This window comes from Drosophila willistoni (assembly GCF_018902025.1).
Source record: "Drosophila willistoni isolate 14030-0811.24 chromosome 2L unlocalized genomic scaffold, UCI_dwil_1.1 Seg196, whole genome shotgun sequence".
Taxonomy (NCBI): Eukaryota; Metazoa; Arthropoda; class Insecta; order Diptera; family Drosophilidae; genus Drosophila; species Drosophila willistoni.
In genome coordinates, this window is record NW_025814048.1 from 3,907,488 (window position 1) to 3,925,011 (window position 17,524).

General features: G+C 36.4%; 3 protein-coding genes across 6 annotated transcripts; 2 read left to right on the forward strand and 1 right to left on the reverse strand.

Moving 5' to 3' along the window:
* Positions 1-2: 2 nt before the first annotated feature.
* LOC6640492 (GPI ethanolamine phosphate transferase 1) lies at positions 3-2,882 on the forward strand. Its single transcript, XM_002063492.4, has 2 exons — positions 3-888; positions 946-2,882. Exons 1-2 carry the CDS (start codon positions 102-104, stop codon positions 2,787-2,789), a joined length of 2,631 nt encoding a protein of 876 aa, XP_002063528.1. The 5' UTR covers positions 3-101; the 3' UTR covers positions 2,790-2,882.
* A 1,070-nt stretch (positions 2,883-3,952) lies between these two features.
* Positions 3,953-12,130, reverse strand: LOC6640491 (SPARC-related modular calcium-binding protein 2). Of its 4 annotated transcripts, none has more exons than XM_023182161.2 (10): positions 11,566-12,126; positions 6,825-6,993; positions 6,258-6,760; positions 6,077-6,191; positions 5,326-5,655; positions 5,106-5,203; positions 4,775-5,049; positions 4,572-4,706; positions 4,371-4,510; positions 3,953-4,313 (listed from the first exon to the last, which is right to left on the reverse strand). In XM_023182161.2, exons 1-10 carry the CDS (start codon positions 11,671-11,673, stop codon positions 4,252-4,254), a joined length of 1,935 nt encoding a protein of 644 aa, XP_023037929.1. In that variant the 5' UTR covers positions 11,674-12,126; the 3' UTR covers positions 3,953-4,251. The 4 variants fall into 4 exon arrangements, with proteins under 4 accessions (XP_023037929.1, XP_023037928.1, XP_002063527.2 ...); XM_023182160.2 differs by having other exon boundaries at positions 5,106-5,248; XM_002063491.4 differs by lacking the exon at positions 5,326-5,655 and having other exon boundaries at positions 11,566-12,125.
* Positions 12,131-15,578: 3,448 nt separating this feature from the next.
* On the forward strand, positions 15,579-16,026 carry LOC6640490 (defensin). The gene has a single exon (XM_002063490.4). It carries the CDS (start codon positions 15,635-15,637, stop codon positions 15,938-15,940), a length of 306 nt encoding a protein of 101 aa, XP_002063526.1. The 5' UTR covers positions 15,579-15,634; the 3' UTR covers positions 15,941-16,026.
* The last annotated feature ends 1,498 nt before the right edge of the window (positions 16,027-17,524 follow it).

Consider the following 17,524-nt stretch of genomic DNA (forward strand, 5'->3'; position numbering starts at 1 on the left):
CAATCGCACAACAACAGCTGATTTAAGAACATTTTTAAACACTTTTTCGCGTCAGCTGTTTTGCCGGCAACTTTCAATATTAACGAAAACACAGAAAAACAATGTGGATCATTTACGCCCTGCTGGTGCATATTTTGCTCCTGGGATCCATTTTCGTTATCTACTTTCGATCACCCGTCATCAAGGGACTGGAACCGCAGCAGCCCCTGTCCTCGTTTGGCTTGGAACCACCTGCAGATCGTTTGGTCTTGATTGTAACGGACGGATTGCGTGCCGACTCCTTTTTCGATGGAAACTGCCGGCATGTGCCTCATCTCCGTGAAATATTTTTACACGAAGGCTTGGTGGGCATTTCTCGCACCCGTGTGCCCACTGAATCTCGGCCAGGTCATATAGCCTTGATAGCCGGGCTCTATGAAGACCCCTCTGCAGTCACCCGTGGTTGGAAAGAGAATCCCATTGAGTTCGATACGGTGTTTAATCGTAGCGGGCACACATATGCTTGGGGAGCCCACGATGTGCTTCACATATTCGAAAAACTGTCTTCTGGTGGTCGTCCCATGCACTTCGATAGCTACAATCATGATTTGGATTTTTCCGGCCAGCACAAGACCTACAAGCTGGATGAATGGGTGTTTGACAAGGTTCGATTCTTGCTGAATCGCAAGCGAGAGGAATTACAAAAGGCCAAGCCAGTGGTATTCTTCTTGCATTTGCTAGGAATGGATACAGCCGGGCATGTCCACAAACCGGGAACTCCTCTGTTTCTAGAGAATCTGAACTACTCAGAGCATGGTATTTGGCAAATCTATCAGAAATTTGAAGAAATCTTTCCCGACAAGAGAACCGTTTATCTGATGACCTCGGATCACGGCATGACGGACTCGGGTAAGTGATAAATAAAGAAATATTTAATGGGATCAACACGATTTAAAATTGCCACAGGCTCACATGGTGCTGGTGCACCACATGAAACGGATACGCCCTTCATTCTGTGGGGTTCGGGTGTTGTGCAGACGGCGAACACTCCTTCAAAGCAAACATTCGTAGCCAACGATGAAGGAAAACGACTACCACTGCATGAACTGGAACAAGCGCAGCTAACACCATTGATGTCTGCCCTAATTGGCTTGCCACCGCCAATGAATAATTTTGGAATGCTTCCCATGGGTTATATTAATGCCAGTGCCGAATACGAAGCAATGGCTGCCTATAGTAATGCTCAGCAGTTGCTCGGCCAATATCAGATGCTCTTCGAGGAACACAAACGTGGCGTTTTGTCCAACTATCTAAACTCTTTCGGTAAACTAACCACAAAGAAAATTCAAGATTATAAATTGTTAACAGCCAATCTGCGCGCTAACAAGTCCTACGCCGAATCTATAGTTAGAAGCAGACTGATCATGGAACAGACGCTCGAGGGTATTGATTATTATCATGGCTACTATGGCAACGTGCTCCTCTTGTCAACTACGGCCACATTTCTGGGATGGATCTACTACCTATATCAACTGCTAACCGCACATAGAACAAAAGCAAAGAGGACAGGCCACAATATTTGGCTAGAAGCAGCAGTTATTATCGGCTTAATTATCTTTCTGGTGGCGCAACGTGTACCCCTTGTGATTACATTTTATTTACTTCTTCCGCTTTTTATCTGGCGTCTGGCATTGAAGCCCAACTTGGGTTACTCCGCTGCCTTTGCATATAGTCAACCTTCGACTCACTTGGCTTCTAAAAAGCAATTGCTTCTACTTATAGGCTGCGCAGAGCTTTTGGTTTTCACATTTTTCGAACGCCGACTCATCTCACTGTGCTTCTTGGTCATTAGTGGATACAGCTGGTTGGAGAATTTTAAATCCGATTCCCGGCTGGTTTACGGCAGGCTCATACTTATAGCCGTACTCACCCTCTTTCCTCTTTTGCCACCTTCGGTGGGCTATCAGAATTCTCATCTTGTGTTTATCGGCATTCTTGTCATCTTCTTAAATGCTTTGTGGTCAAAGAAGCAACGTCTTGGCCTTAGCTTACATACCAAAATCTGCAATGCCTTCATTTTGCTCAATGCTGCTGTGTGTGTGCATCTTAATAGCAATCATCAGGGGATTCCCCTGCCTTTATACATAGCCAGTTGGTTATTTTTAATTTATGCATTCGGCTCAATATTAATTAACAAAGAAACAGATTTAGAGTTGCGTTTAGCTCAGATATGTTATAATTTAAATGCACTTTATGCCATGCTCTGCACTTCCTACGAAGCTCTCTTCATTCAATTGCTGATTATGGAGCTAAGCATGTCGTTGGACACCTCGAACCGCAATTCGACTATGGCTATGCAACAATCCCCACTGCGTTTGGCATTTACCATTGTTCTCTATACTTTCTTCTCGATGTTTGGCAGTGGCAATATTGCCTCGATAAGCTCCTTTGATCCAAATATCACACGTTGTTTCATTGGACATTTCGCACCATTCATTATGATGGCTTTGGTCTTGCTGAAACTTCTAGTACCCTTGATTCTCAACATGTCCGTTGTGTATACGCACTGTGGTTATGCCCGACAACAGGAGACGCGCATTTTCATCTGCCTGCTGCTTATCTGTGATATTATGGGCTTGAATTTTCTGTATTTGGTGCGCAATCAAGGCTCATGGTTGGAAATTGGTTCATCCATATCGCATTTTGTTATCATGGAGATGACGACATTGATTCTTCTACTGGTGGCTTATGGAGCGAAGCTATTGTTGGGACTTACTGCCTTTAATAATGTAACTCACAAGCAACATTAAACAAGTCCTTTATGAATTGTAACAATTTACAAAAAACAAGCCCTTTATAACATTAAAAAGTATTATTAATAATGTCTATTATATGTATAGCAATTAACTGAGATTTTTATCTTGACCATGACCAAACAGTCAAATGAAAATTTATGGCAAATTAATGTTTTTTTTTTCTGTATATAAACCAAAAATATATTAAAGCCATAAACTATTTACGGGAAAAACATGTGTCCAAAATGAAAATGATGTGTATTTGTTAAGTTTACAATGTAAGCAACAAAACCATTCCAGCTAGTTCATAGGGTAACTAGAAAATTCGGCCAGTTGATGTAATTAGGTTCATAGTCATTCTAAGATTGCATAGCTACTGAGCAGAGGAGCATAGTTCCAGTTAATTTGACGTAGTTAAAACTGAATCTAAAATTCAAAATCCTTGTTACCTTTTAAATAGTTTTTAAATACCTTTACCACAATTTCCTCCTATCCTGGACCAACTCATTGCTGGTCGTTTTAACTACAACCAATTTTAAAACGTTTTTGAAAATTTGTCCAATTCCAATACTTTTATATTGTTATTTACGTTAAAATTACTATAAAATTGCATAAGTAAATATGATTTTCAGTTTAAGTGAAATGTATAAAAACCACTTTAAAAAACACCATATTATCGACGATTTTGAAAATGTCGATTTTGACTTCGATCTAGGGTTAAAATATCAAACTTAGGGAAGGACATTTTACTCATTTCCTTCCCCGTGGATCCGACACTGAAATATTTAACCTGCAAGGTTTAAATAAGTATTTTTTACAAGTTATTAAAAAAAGTATGCACTTGTCAATTAAATATGTTGACGAAGCAAATCACTGGAAACTTTACTTTTACTTTTTCTTGAAAGTCAATTCATGTGAGATACGCTTGTCCAATTAGAAAATATTTCGATTTAATGGATTAAGAAAAATTATGATTTATGGCAAAATAAAGCTTTAAATTTTGTAAACAAAAAAAAAATAAAAGTTATAACTTCTAAGGAACATCTATGTACATACAATCCGTTCCAATAGATTGAGTCTGTGTTTTCTGTGATATCAATATCCCCGATTACTTTATTGTACAGTTTATATATATAAACAATCGTTACGAATTTCAAAAATATTAAAATCAGAAATCATTTATAAAAATTTTTTTTTGTTTTATTATTATAAACTTAACTTAGACAATTTATATCGAATTAATATATACAACACTAATTAGTAATTACATACACACAATGTAAGTTTTAGAATCTAAATGATAGGAATGTGTGTGTAGGCGTGTGTGTGAGTGTGTGTAGGTGTGGGTGCATGCGTGTGTGTGTGAAAAGTTTTTTGACATGGCACGACGACATCTAACTAATGAGTAGGAGCAGCTGCACAGTAAAAAATTATTAATTAAAAAAAAAAAATACTTTAAAAACAAACATTTTAAAAACTAATCTTTAAGATATTGCTCCAATGGATTTGATCCATGGAGTCGCACAGTGGCTGTCTCATCTGTAAAAAACAAGGATATATAGGATATAGAAATCTCTGATGTTTAGAGAAACTCACTTGACTGCGCCGGCTTTGCTGTGGTGGCACTCTCTGTTTTCTGGGATTGCAGACAGTCTAGCCACTCGGACAACGAGATCTTCTTGTCACCATTCACATCACAGTAGCGTGGCATCTTTTTGCCACATTTACCCAAATTTCTGAAAAATTTCGAATTTTGTTTTCTATCTTTAAACTGTCTGATAAGAGATGTTAACCCACCTGGCACTGGTGACCAATTCACGAAAGACTTTCCATTCTTTGCGCTCCCATGATTTGTTTTTATTCTTGTCCAGAAATACAAAACTTAAAGTGGCAATACGTTCATCTTCTGACTTCCAAATGGTTGTATCGGAGCTTCGATTGAAAGAATGAAGCATGATATAAATTTTTGATTTACTTAAGTAAACAAAAGAGAAGCTTACCCCGTGTTGCCTCTTGGCAAAAGTTGAGTATTGAGGAAATCTTTCAACTCTTTGAGAAACTGCGTTTTACGTGGCTCCGGACAACCTTTCATGGGTCGCACAGCACTAACCACATCGCATTGGGGTCGCTGATTCTTTACCGAAGTGCCTGGAATATGTTTGCCCGTGTCCTCGTTGACACACCAACAATATGGTGTAGAATGATAGCATTGCTCACGCTGATAACGTCCATCGGGCATACATTCGGGAACATAGAGTACACTTTTGCCACCATGCTAAAGGATCAGCCATTAAAACAAGTCATTAGAGATGGAGAGGGGGTTACACTTACACTCTGCTCCTCTAGGGCCACAGTTTGATCTGTCCAACAATTGGTCTCACCCTCGTTTTCGTTATTTGTCGTTTCTGCAGACGTTTTGGAATTCAATACTGTGAAGAAATGGGCATTAGCATAGACTCTATTTCTATTCTGCCCTTTTGGAAGCATGCCAAATGGTAATGAAATGGATTACTTATTGGTTAGTTTGTAACTAAACCCAACATTTACGTACTATCGTTAAGAGATGTGCGTGAATGTGGAAAACTGGGTAAGGTCATATCATCATCGTCCTCGCCAATGCTGCCAGTGCCAGTGCCATCATCATAGTTATCCTCAGTCTCCATATCGGTATCACCATGCTCCAATGAACTGCCAGTTGCATCATCATGGGATGTATGTAAAATGCTGCCGGAACTGCCGCCAATGATATTCGTATTGGTATGATCATGTTTCGGATGCATTATGGTTGTTGAGTGCAATTGATAATGGTTTTGGCGATTTGGATTTGGAGTTGTCATTATCGTTATGGTGGTACCATTTAAAATGGAGACAGCCACATTACCTGCATACATACATACAACACATATACAAACAAATGAATACAATGAATGAATCAATTTGTAATTGAATCGATTAATTATTCAAATTTTTATATAGTAATGCTTCCATGATCTATAAATAATGCCAACTAATGGGCGACGTAAATTACAATCAAACTAAAGGAGGTCTAGTGAAATAAGGCACATTTACCCCCTAAAGTATGCAATAGACAATAGAAAAAATCATTTTTTGTAAGTTTTCGGCATAGTTTGAAAGAAAAGAACCAGTTTTTAGCTTCAGAACATTTTCCAAACTTTAATATTGCATACTTTAGGGTCTAAATTTTGCCCATTTCTCCTTTATCTACACTAAATCTACAGTTAATGTTAGTTTAATGTGCAGTAAGAGATTAGTTTTTGTAAATAGATCGTTTTTGAACTCACGATTATTGCCATCTTTGGATAGGCAAGTGCTCCACTCCAGCGAATTCAGACTCTCGTCTTTGTCGACATCACAATACTTGCCAAAAGCACGTCCACATCGTCTAGGCTTCACTGCCTGTGCATACAAAACAGTTTAAGAATTGAGACATGCAGGAGAAATGGGCTTGGACTCAAAACTCACCCTCTTAACAAGCTTCTTCAGCTCACGAACTTCATGCCTGTCCAGCTTTTGATTGTTATTCGCATCCAATTGGATGAATTTCCAATCCAAAACATCTGCATCCGTAGGCCGCTGATCGCGTACAGACGCAGAGCGTAAGTATTCACTGCGAAAGATTTCGATCAATTGATCATTGAAGGCCAAACGATCCGCCTTGCTGCAGGCACGATGAGCTGCAGTAGCACCAGCCTCAGTCTCACTGGAATCCGAGGGCACAGGATTCACTAGACGTGTGGGCGAACGACGACGTGTATTGCGCCTATAGGCACGGCACTTGGGCTTCGAGCGCAGCGATGAGGTTGAGGTATTCTCTATGGGTCTGCCCAAATGATCGCTGCACCAGCAGCCAGTTTCCCCCAGACATTGCATGGCAGCAAAGGTGCCATCACGGCGACAACGTGGCACAAAATATTGGGGATTACGTGCCAATTGTCGGCGTGAATACTGCCGAGCCTCCAGGCAGGCTGAGTGGAAAAAGAAGGATAATTATAATTAAACATGGAAACCCTGGAGTATTCGATAACTTACCCTTGCAGAAACCGCGATATTTAAGGCTCACTTGATGGCCACTACACTGGACTCTCAATAGATGACAACGTGTGGGATAGGTCTGATCGTCGGTACCACAGACAGGACCCTCTCGTTCGTCGCATTCCCCCAATTTGGCGGCACATTTGGATAGCGTAAGCGATAGTGTCTGTAAGGCCAAAGTATAGAGAAGGTGTCAACTGAGAATTTGAAGCATTTTGTATGTTGGACCCACAACCCCCTCCCTTCATGTGTTCCCCTCACCCGAATCAAACACGCGTAAAATGATTTATTACATTTACGGCCAAGCTTCGCGGCAACGTCTGGGCCGACAGACTCTCTTGATGTTGACTTGAATACGAATGAAATAACCTGGACATGGCTAATAAGTATGAAAATCAAAGTTGTCAGGCCATAACTTGACTGGCATCGCGAATACGAGAACCCATAAGTGAAAATACGCCACCCCTTCTCCTTACACCTGCCACCTGCCACCTTCCTCCCACTTGACGAAAAAAAAAAACCAAATACCGACCAAAAATTATGGCACTGGCACCCGAATGTAGTCTGTCGACCAACTGGCTCTGTCTCGAGCTCCACCGGCTTCCAAGTCGGTGGCAATGCGACTTGGTCTGTTGCTGAGTGCGCAAATTCTCGTTTAGCCTACAAAAATCGGTGAGTTATATATATATATTTGATACATACACACATATGTATGTATATATCTCTTTTTGTATGTGTTTGGGCAAATCAAGAGAAACAAAATAGCAGAAAACAAAAACAACGATTGCTTAGCAATCTTGTCACCAATTTGTTGTAATAATTTGGACATTAATTAGTTTTCATTTTCGTTGCGATTGAAAAGTGAAAACGCCTTTGCATCTGATTAGCTACACATTTTTTCGGGTGTGTGTAAATTTGCCTTGTCAGGTAGACCACTGATACTTTGTAAAGTCAAGTTGATAAGCAACTAAGTATTTGAAGTCTTTGCTATTAATAAATGCAAATTTTGTGAAAATCTTTATACGAAATGTTAGTAAGCACTTTGGTTAGTTTTTATACCTGGAATTTAAACTTTAAAGAAAATTTAAGAAAAGTAAAAAAATAATCAAAAATTATGGATTAAATTCTAGAGATAATCCAGTCATCTTTATTCTTGAAAGACATTATGGCTCTGGCTATATTTAGAATAATTATATTTTGTTATTTAGTTAACTAATTAACACAAAAACTAAAGTTTACGCAATATCTGATTTATTCTTATATCTCTTTTTGATTTAACACATCTTTAATTTTTAATTAATAATAGGTCATATAGACATTGACGATATTTACGGTACATCAATCACGAAATCAAAGCTAATAATAGTTAAAAATCGATAAATTGAATGCCTGAAATTCGTTTCCCGAACAAAATATATTCAAACATATAACTTTATAAAAATAACAGTGTTTTCTATTAATTTTTTTATAAACAAAACAAACCTAACTCAAAGAACGTTTCCAAATGGATAACTAAAATGACTATGGCGTTTAGGGTTTAACAGGCTTTAGATTATCTTTTTTGAGAATTCCAAAGAGTTAAATCATAATTTCATAGCTGTGTCCAAATAGTAGATATGATTTAAATCCTATATATGTATTTTAGTGATATTTGCTAGTAGTATATTTTATGGCGAAAGGTAAGAAAGGTCGAAAAAATTGCCACCTAAACAAGTATGTTTGTAACGGTACCAAATGGTACGATTTACAAACATTGTTTTTTGATTTTTACACGAAGTAAAGAAGTCAGTTCCTTCAAAAGATCCCTTTTCATATGCCTAAGTCTCTTCAAATAATGTCGATTGCCTATTGCATACTTTGGTGGATGATTTTCCCCCTTTTTTCATATGCCTAGATCGGCCATTGTATAGTTTGTCATATAGGTAAATGTAATCGTTCAATATATTATATGTATGAATATCTTATGTATAAAGTGTCAATGGAAAGAATTGTAACCCATTTTAAAGTTTTTTTTAAACATCGCACAAGAACTGTATGATTTCCTCGATTTTCATCTGTTCACATATTTTAAAATTCAAAATCAGCCAATTTTTTTTAATCGAAGCATACCTAGTTGTATATTATTTTACTTTCATTCAGCATAAGTATTCTGAAACTTGCTGATAGAGCAAAAGAAAATTAAGTAACATCTTTAGGCAAAGTTGAATAAAACAATGACATAAACAATGATTGAAAGTGAAACCAGAAAAAAGTACAAAATTCTTCTATATTAATTTAAACCTTTTTCAAATTTAACTAAATAAACTGTAAAATCTGTAGAATCTGCTCAATAATATTGATAGAGTTTCGAGACAATACGATAAAGTTTGTTTAACAAAACAAAAACCAGTAGCCCAGAGAAAATGTTAAACATTATTAATGATTGCCCTCCCAATTGGCTTATCTCATTTTGTACAGGTGTATCTGATGTACATATGTGTATTTGTGTATGTATTTGTGTACCTATGTAAACACTTCGATTTCGAGGCAAGCCACCTTGCCCTACCTTTCCTCTTGAGTTTTTGTTACTCCTAGAGCACGCGCTGGCTGGTAATTGGAGCGGACAGGTGACGGCAGGTGACGGTGACTCTGTCTTTGGACAGATATCAAAAGAATATATATACATATATACATATGTATATATGCAACTATAAACAATAATGGAACAGATATGTACTTATACATATGAAATGGCAAATGAAACAGAACAGACATTAATATGAATACTATACAATATAGATATATGTATGTATATGAAATGCTGTATCAGCAGAGCTTTGGATTCTTTGGAATAAGTATTGGGGCATGGCATCTTATAGCCACTTATATGTATATGTATGTATGTAGTTGTATTGGTTGTGGGGGGGTAGATATGCCCATCAATCACCAATCGCATCGAAATGCGGCGCCAATAACATGTGAATTGTCTAATTGAAAATGCAAATGGCAAAATCGAAATAGGGCGTTATCCCAGAACGTGTCTGAATGTTCATACTTACGTATATATATTTATATGTATATGTATATTGTGTGTGTGTGTTGTATATATATCATTAAGACAAACGGAGTCACCCTGTACCTTGTGGCCACAAATTATAAATGAAAAGAGGGACACAGAGACAGCTCAAGGATTGTTACCAGATAACGACAAAATTATTGACTGACAGTTCTCACGCTCTCAACAACAACAACAACAAAAAGTCGAAACGAGCCCCAATCCACAGCCGCAACTCACAGAACAAGAACAAGACTTTAAATACTTCTTCACACTTTGTCATCATCATCGTCATCAGCATCTTCATCATCATCATCATGATCATGGTCATAAGGCTGGCTTTCAGGCAGGCAGGCAGACAGCCAGGCAATGGCAAAATCCGAGTCCAACTTAAGGTAAAGAAGGGCTTGAGCTGGGGTTGCCATCATGGGTTTTTTTTTTTTTTTGGTAGGGGGAACCCAGCCAAAACGCTTTTGACTTGTGACCATTTTCTGTTCTTTCCTTACATATATATATGTATATAAAACATATTTATTTTTTTTTGCTTTGGATAAAACACGTTCGTTCGTCGGACAGATGAAACGGAAAACGAAAAAAAAAATTACACAAAAGAAATCCGTACATTATGTTGGGATTGTCGGCTTTAAAGTACCCTATATCGAAAAGAACTTTAGATAGATATTGCATCTGTAGGATATTTTCACATGATGTATCCATATTTATTAAGTCCTAAGTGAAATCCTTATCAAATAATCTCAAGTATTCCACTACTTGTGATTCTCAACTATTTTAAAGTCAGCGGTGAATCTATGACTTCATTTTGGAATGGGAAACTTTGGGTTATTTGGGTGAAAAATACGAAGTAGGATTTCAAAATTTTATCAATTGCTCTTTTGTTTTTTTGAGTAGCGAACTTTCTTTATTTCCCTTTAAGACTTCACATCTGATTACGGTAAAAATATGTTAAAACAATTTTACGGTGTTAAGCAAAGTCTGTTGATTAGAGATCCTGCTAGTTCTGGGGATCTACGAACTTCTTCATCTTTTGACCATATGCTTGCTCTTTCGAGAGTCTAAAATTTATTTAACATATTCAAAATAGAACCCTAGATGGATCTTACGATTAAAGAGAGCGGAGAACTACAACATGAGCAGAATGAAACTCTAATATAATGATAGATAGTTTATATAGGGACGCGAGTATGTTTTCAAGGGATTCATACCATAGTTTCTCTAGGGCGTTGATTCACATTCAAAACAATATAACACTGCAACTTTCTATCAGTTTGGCTGCGTTTTTCGATCTTACAATTAGTTTACTAGTATAGGCATTGTTTTAAGAAAATGAACTCCGCAGATTCTTTGTTTGTTGTTCAAATTTGAATGCTCTTGATATACCCTTCATTATCCCAAGTGGTACTACAGGGTATTTAAAAAACCCCAAAGAGGCCGAAGAAGTTGGCGGTTTTGGGTTGTGGCAGACAGCGCGGCGGCAACAGAACAACACGATGACGACGCGCATGCGCACATGGACCCAAGACCAAGAAGAAAAAAAAAAACAGAGGAAGAAACCTCATGTATCTGCAGCTTAAATGCTGAATTAACTTTTGGTCTTTCTTCTTTTAATACCTGGAATATTCAAGTGTTTTCCTGGGATTTGCACTACAAGTGAAAGAAACTCCAAGCACGAAATTTAACACTTACCGTCGTTGACTCCTGTTGATGGTGATCCTTATCGGCCATCTTGATGCCAGCTTCAGTCATTACCACCATACCAAGGAATAATATCGAAAATAGACATCTTAGCCACATTTTACATACGCCAAAATATAAAACCAAAAATCTATCCAAAGATTGGTCCACTAATGCAATTCAACAGTTTAGATTGATTTCAATTTTTGTTGGTTTTTTTGATTTTTTTATTGAGAATGTTTTTAAGTGGTTAACATTATAGATTGAAATATGTATATTATAATTTCGCACAATTTGAATTCGGCACTTTTTTCCTTATTTTTTGTTTGTTTGATTTCCATAGGCTATTTATAGGAACTTGTTGTTGATGTGATATGGTATAGTATGGGTGTTTATATAATGGATTTCTGCTTTATATGTGTATGGGAAAAATGTTGAATATTTTTTTTCTTTTCTTTTTTTTGCTTCTGTTTTTTTTTTTGTGGTTTCGTGAAAATTGTTGAATTGTGTATAAAGCCAACTGAAATAATTGAACAAAAATTCGAACCGTCCGTTTCAAAGTTTCAGATACAACTAACTGAAAAACCCAAGCAAGCAGTGCACAGGAGAGCACGAAAAAAAACACTAACAGAGACACTCACACAGAGAGAGAGAGAGAGAGAAGCAGAGACTCTGAGAGACAGAGAGAGATAGAGTGAGATAGAGAGAGAAGTAGATGGGATTGGAAATCGACATTGTCGCCACAATGTCTGGCCTGTCTCTGGCATATCTTATCTTTTTCTTTCTGAAAGAACTGGACAGCAAAAAGAGCCGAAGTGTTGGTCTTTTTGGTCTTATGGTCTCTTGGTCGAAGCGTCGATCGTCAACATGAACTGCTATTCAAGTGTGTGTGTGTGTGTGTGTGTCTGTGTGTGCATGAGTGTGAAATTTATCTTCCTTTGTGTATCTCAAGAGGTTGCCCCTCACCTAAAACAAAAACACAAAAAAACACAAAACAAAACCTGAAGATCAAGCCAACTTTTGTAGGTATCGAAAATGATATACCCTATGAAAAGAAGTGCACCTTCTCAATCATATAATTCCGATCCCTTTAAAGTAAAAAGGATCAAATTAAGGAATGTGCCCCTTACTTTCCCCTTTTCATACTTGGATAAAGAAATCGATCTTAAATACTGATATACCCTTTTTGTTAATAGAGTGGCTTTAAAGAGGCACAGGCACATTTACTTTTTGGTGGGATCGTCATCATCATCATCATCGTCGTCGTCGTCGTCGACAGCGATCTTCTACTGACTATGGCCCAGCTGTGGCAAGCGGCAAGTAGCAAAAGGCTGAGAAGAAGAAAAACGTTAAGTAAAGGAGAGAGAGACAAAAAACAAAAAGGAAAAACGTGAGCTATATACTGTGGTTGCTCCTGTCTCGGGGCCCCTGTGATTTATAGAGCCCGCTGTTCAAGTGGAATCACCGGCCGGTCTCGGTCTCTCAGTCTGTCGTCGTCGTCGTTGGTCGATGTGAAACCTGCCAGACATTCTGACGGCAAAAGCCTTGCCTCTGTCTCGGCCTCTTATGTCAGGGGCGTCCAATCAAAAGGGGTGTCCAATCAGCCTATCAGCCATGCATAAGGATATTTTCAAAAACTTTCAAAATCCATCATTTAAAGAAATTTTCATCCATGTTGTGAAACTAATACTATAAGATCCAAGCTATATTCTCTCTGAATAAGAAGGAATTCTGGAGATTTCATGTAAGAACTGAAGAGAAACCCCTTGAAAAATCAAATTTTCAATATAAAATATAATACATTATAGGACAATTCAAGAAGCCATAGTTATTAAGAGTTTTGGAATGTAACTCAGTTTTGGCAAGATCCCAACTACTGAGCTAGTATTCTTATATAAGTATATAGAGTTATGATTCCACCCCCTCTTGATCATGATGCCTCTTGTCTGGGATATGCCACTGCATTAAGCATTGCATTGTTGGGACGTTTATTTTTGTGGTCTTCTTTTATGACCGAAACCAGGGGCTATACAGATAATGTTTTGGGTCGCAGTAGGGGGGCGTATAAGGGGGGAGGGGGAAGCGGTGTATAGGCCACTGCCAGACAGTATGACGCCAAATTCAACATACAACATGGTCGATAACAAAAGGTAAATAGCAAAGAGACCAGGCAATACCAGGGAATGGGCAAGCCACTCGAGTCCAAGAGATCCCTTATGTCCATGGCTAAGCCAGATGCAGATGTAGATATAGATACACACACACACACACACACACACACACACACTCATCTAATAATCATTGTGTGATTCTTGTTTGTTTACATATATGTTGAAACTTTTTTTTTTCATTAGAAAATGTATATTTTCTCATTACAATTTTCTGCCTCTGTCTTCGTTTTTTTTCTTTTTTGTTGTACAATTAAAAAATTATTGGGAAAATCAAGGCATGAATTATATACAAACATTTGTTTCAAATCAGCGAAAATAATGTATCCAGCATTCAAACATGGGCTTATACTATATAGAATCTTAACCATAGAGCAAATGTGTATAGATTGTGTTCTGATTTTGCATCGTGTATAAAAATATTGAAAGCGAAAGCAAAAGGGCAAGCAAAGGCAAAAGGGTAGGAATGCAATGCATTTGACAAAGGTTTCTAATAGTGTAAAGATAATTATAATTATTTCCATTCCAAAAGAATGATTTAAAATGTAAATTCATGACTTAAACTTGAAAGCAAATTTTAAGCAAGACTCTATTCTCGTAATCTCAACCAAGTTTAGGTTGGAAAGCTGCCGATTTTGACGAAAATTCGTGAGAATGTTGATTACAAATAACTCACTCGGAATTTCAAAAACCACATTTCAACAAAATAAAAAGTAAATTTCATCTTATCGCATGAAATTCGAAAATAATGAAACATTTAATTTCTTATGAAATTTTAAAGAAACAAAGTATATAATTTCTTATTAATTTCTATATGACTTTCAGAAAGAATGCTTAGAAAACAAGAAGTTTTTGATTTGAAATCTAAGAAAAAAAAAAATATGTATATATGTATATATTATACATATTATTATATGTATATATATATATTTAAAAAAAAAGAGTAAAAACTCGAATAGATAGCAAAACTTTAGTGGAAGACTTAACATTTATACAAAATTCTATAAATAAATAAACTTTTTTTGTTTAGATATTTTCAATCAAAAAAGATGCTTATTTATTACTTAATAGTTTTCATCGAAGTTTTTAAATTACTTTGCTTTAATTAATGCTTAATACCTTAATCGAAAATATGCTGCATAGCTTCGTTTTTGGATTTTAACTTGTTTCAAAAATCTTGGAACTTTTAGGAAGAACAAGAAACAAATAACTAAAGATTTTCTTTCAGCCCACTTAAAATATTCCAGGATTCCTAATTTATATCAAGCATTTCTTCATGTAAAGAATAAGTAGGAAGAATACATCAGACACTTTGCCTTATAATTTCATACATACATACACATGTACATTACCTAACTACATACATACACTTTGAGATTGTCCCCATCAAATCAAGTTAATATCCCAATATTTTTTTCATTAAATTTTCTATTATTTATGAATCTCGATACAGTTTTGATAATTAAAATCTTACATAAGGTTATTTCACATATAAGTGATAACACAAAAAAAAAATAAATTAAGTAGTAAATAACTTTTACTTTGTTGTCGCACAATCTATAAATTTTTTAATATGCAAACATATCTCTTAATTTTTGATTGCAAATAGCCTGCAAGGAGGGGAAACCCACACTTCTGAGTACATCTGACAATACCTATAAACATATGAACTGAGTCTTGGACACGTTCACATAAAATCCCCCATTGGGAGATGTGCCCATGAATACTGAGAATGAAAGAAAAAAAAACTCAACAACGAATGGGAGACCCTTAAAGTGAGTGACGAGTCAAACTCAATCAATAAAAACTTAAGTGAATCTCACTCCTATATAAACCGAATCAGGTGGAAGTTGACTATTCAGTTGTCTAGCTGCTATCATTCCAAATTAATATAATCCAACAATATTATCAGAATGAAATGCGTTCTTATCCTGTTTGTTACATTGGCAATGATGATGTGCCTGTCCCAAGCTCAGCCAGTTGGTGAGGAAAAGGCCCGAGTGCGACCCCTTATCCAAGTGAGGGAAGATTACCCTGGATCCCAAGTAAAGGAAGATAAAGACGAATCCGTGGAGACCCACTATCGCCAAAAACGTGCCACCTGTGACCTGCTCTCCAAATTCAATGTCAATCACTCGGTATGTGCAGCCCATTGCCTGGCCAGAGGTAACAGAGGTGGCTATTGCAACAGCCAGGCCGTTTGCATTTGCCGCAAGTGAAATAAGAGTGGCAAGAACCTAAACTTGTTCAAATTTAATTGAACCAATTATAACAAATTTTTTAAATTGTACTTTTAAAATCCAAAATATTTGAATAAATGAAAGATTATCTAAAAAACTACTAAAAATCTTGTTGTTAGCAAGAAATCTGATTTGAAAAGGGCCCTAGGACTACAAAATGAGAAAAATATCTATGAAACACATACAAAAAAAATTGAGTGAGTTGTAATTTAAAGTTGAATTGGTTTCAATTTTATTTTCTAGACTAGGAACGTTGAGGTACGTTTAAACTTTAAAGTGATTGAGATTAGGTATCAATTGTATTTTGTATCCTATTTGATATACTGCAAAAGATTAAGCTGTTAATACTAAGAGATGTGATATATGTACGCCTAATTCCTCTAACAACTTTTTTCTATTTTACTTTCCAAGAGCCAAAAAGTCATTAATAATCCATTAAACTTACTTTAACAAAAAATGCTCAAAAAATGTAAGAAAATTTGCATAAATAGGCATACCACGTTTCCTATATAAATGGTTTGGATGGTAGCAGCAACAAGTTACAAAGACAGAAATAAAGTACATTGTTATCCTGTTTGTTGCAAATTATGATATCCCATTCTCAGTCAGTTACGAGGGAGAGAAACAGCTTAGCCCAGGGATTCAGTGGTGGCTATTGCAAAGACTAGGCGACTTGTATTTGCCGCAAATAAAATGGAAATTATGAAAACAAAACCTTCTTTCATAGTGTACTACTAAATGGAATTAACTAAAACTTGTGGTCTCGAAAAGATCTGGAACAGTAAAACGGGGAAAATGTAGGTGTTTAAGTTTACCTTAAAAGAGTTACCCTAATTGACCAATAAATGTTCTTCTCGACTCAGAATTTCAGGCGGCAAAGGCATGTGGTAAATGGTCTTTAACTTATTTTGCTTACTCTGCCTTTACATAGATCTTTGGTTATCAATTGAGCAGAAAAAACAAAGAAAAAGGTCACCTCCCAAGCCGGCGTAATTATAATAAACTAAACAGATTTCCTTAATGCAAAACAAGAAAAGTTTTAAGTTTAAGTTTTGTAAAAATTTTAAAGTCATTAATATCCCATTAAATTTGTGTCTGTAAATAATAGTTGTTTTTTAAATTAGCATAAATATCAATAAGAAACGAAAAAGATTCCGCGGCTCCTATATAAAAGAGTTATAGTTGGAACCTTTAAGACTAAAAAGTTTTTAGTAAAAACAGTAAAAAGCTTGGTACTAATCACAATTTGAAATCAAAATGAAGTTCTGGATATTCATTGGTCTATTTTTGATTGTGTTTCTGAGCTGTGCTAAATCGGACACTTTGGAGTCATTAGGTTCGGGATGCTTCCGTTTAAATAATAACTGGAATGCAGGAAACTGCATTTTGGACTGTACAAGACAAGGATTTAACAATGGCATTTGTACGAAATTGGGTTTTTGTATCTGTTTGTAAATGCAGATAAGGAAATCTAAAATATATTTTTTTAATAAAACACAGTGCGAACATTCCATATACTGCATTTTGTGTATTAGGCAAAGAAGAACACTTAAGCCCAAAGTT

Excerpts from the sequence above, each read along its gene's own strand:
- LOC6640492 (XM_002063492.4), top strand. The coding sequence starts at position 102 with ATGTGGATCATTTACGCCCTGCTGGTGCATATTTTGCTCCTGGGATCC. Across the intron at positions 889-945 it reads TCACGGCATGACGGACTCGG|GCTCACATGGTGCTGGTGCA; the intron begins GTAAGTGATAAA and ends AAATTGCCACAG.
- LOC6640491 (XM_023182160.2), bottom strand. The coding sequence starts at position 11,673 with ATGTGGCTAAGATGTCTATTTTCGATATTATTCCTTGGTATGGTGGTA. Across the intron at positions 5,656-6,076 it reads ATCCAAAGATGGCAATAATC|GTAATGTGGCTGTCTCCATT; the intron begins GTGAGTTCAAAA and ends GTATGTATGCAG. Across the intron at positions 4,314-4,370 it reads AGCAAAGCCGGCGCAGTCAA|ATGAGACAGCCACTGTGCGA; the intron begins GTGAGTTTCTCT and ends TGTTTTTTACAG.
- LOC6640490 (XM_002063490.4), top strand. The coding sequence starts at position 15,635 with ATGAAATGCGTTCTTATCCTGTTTGTTACATTGGCAATGATGATGTGC.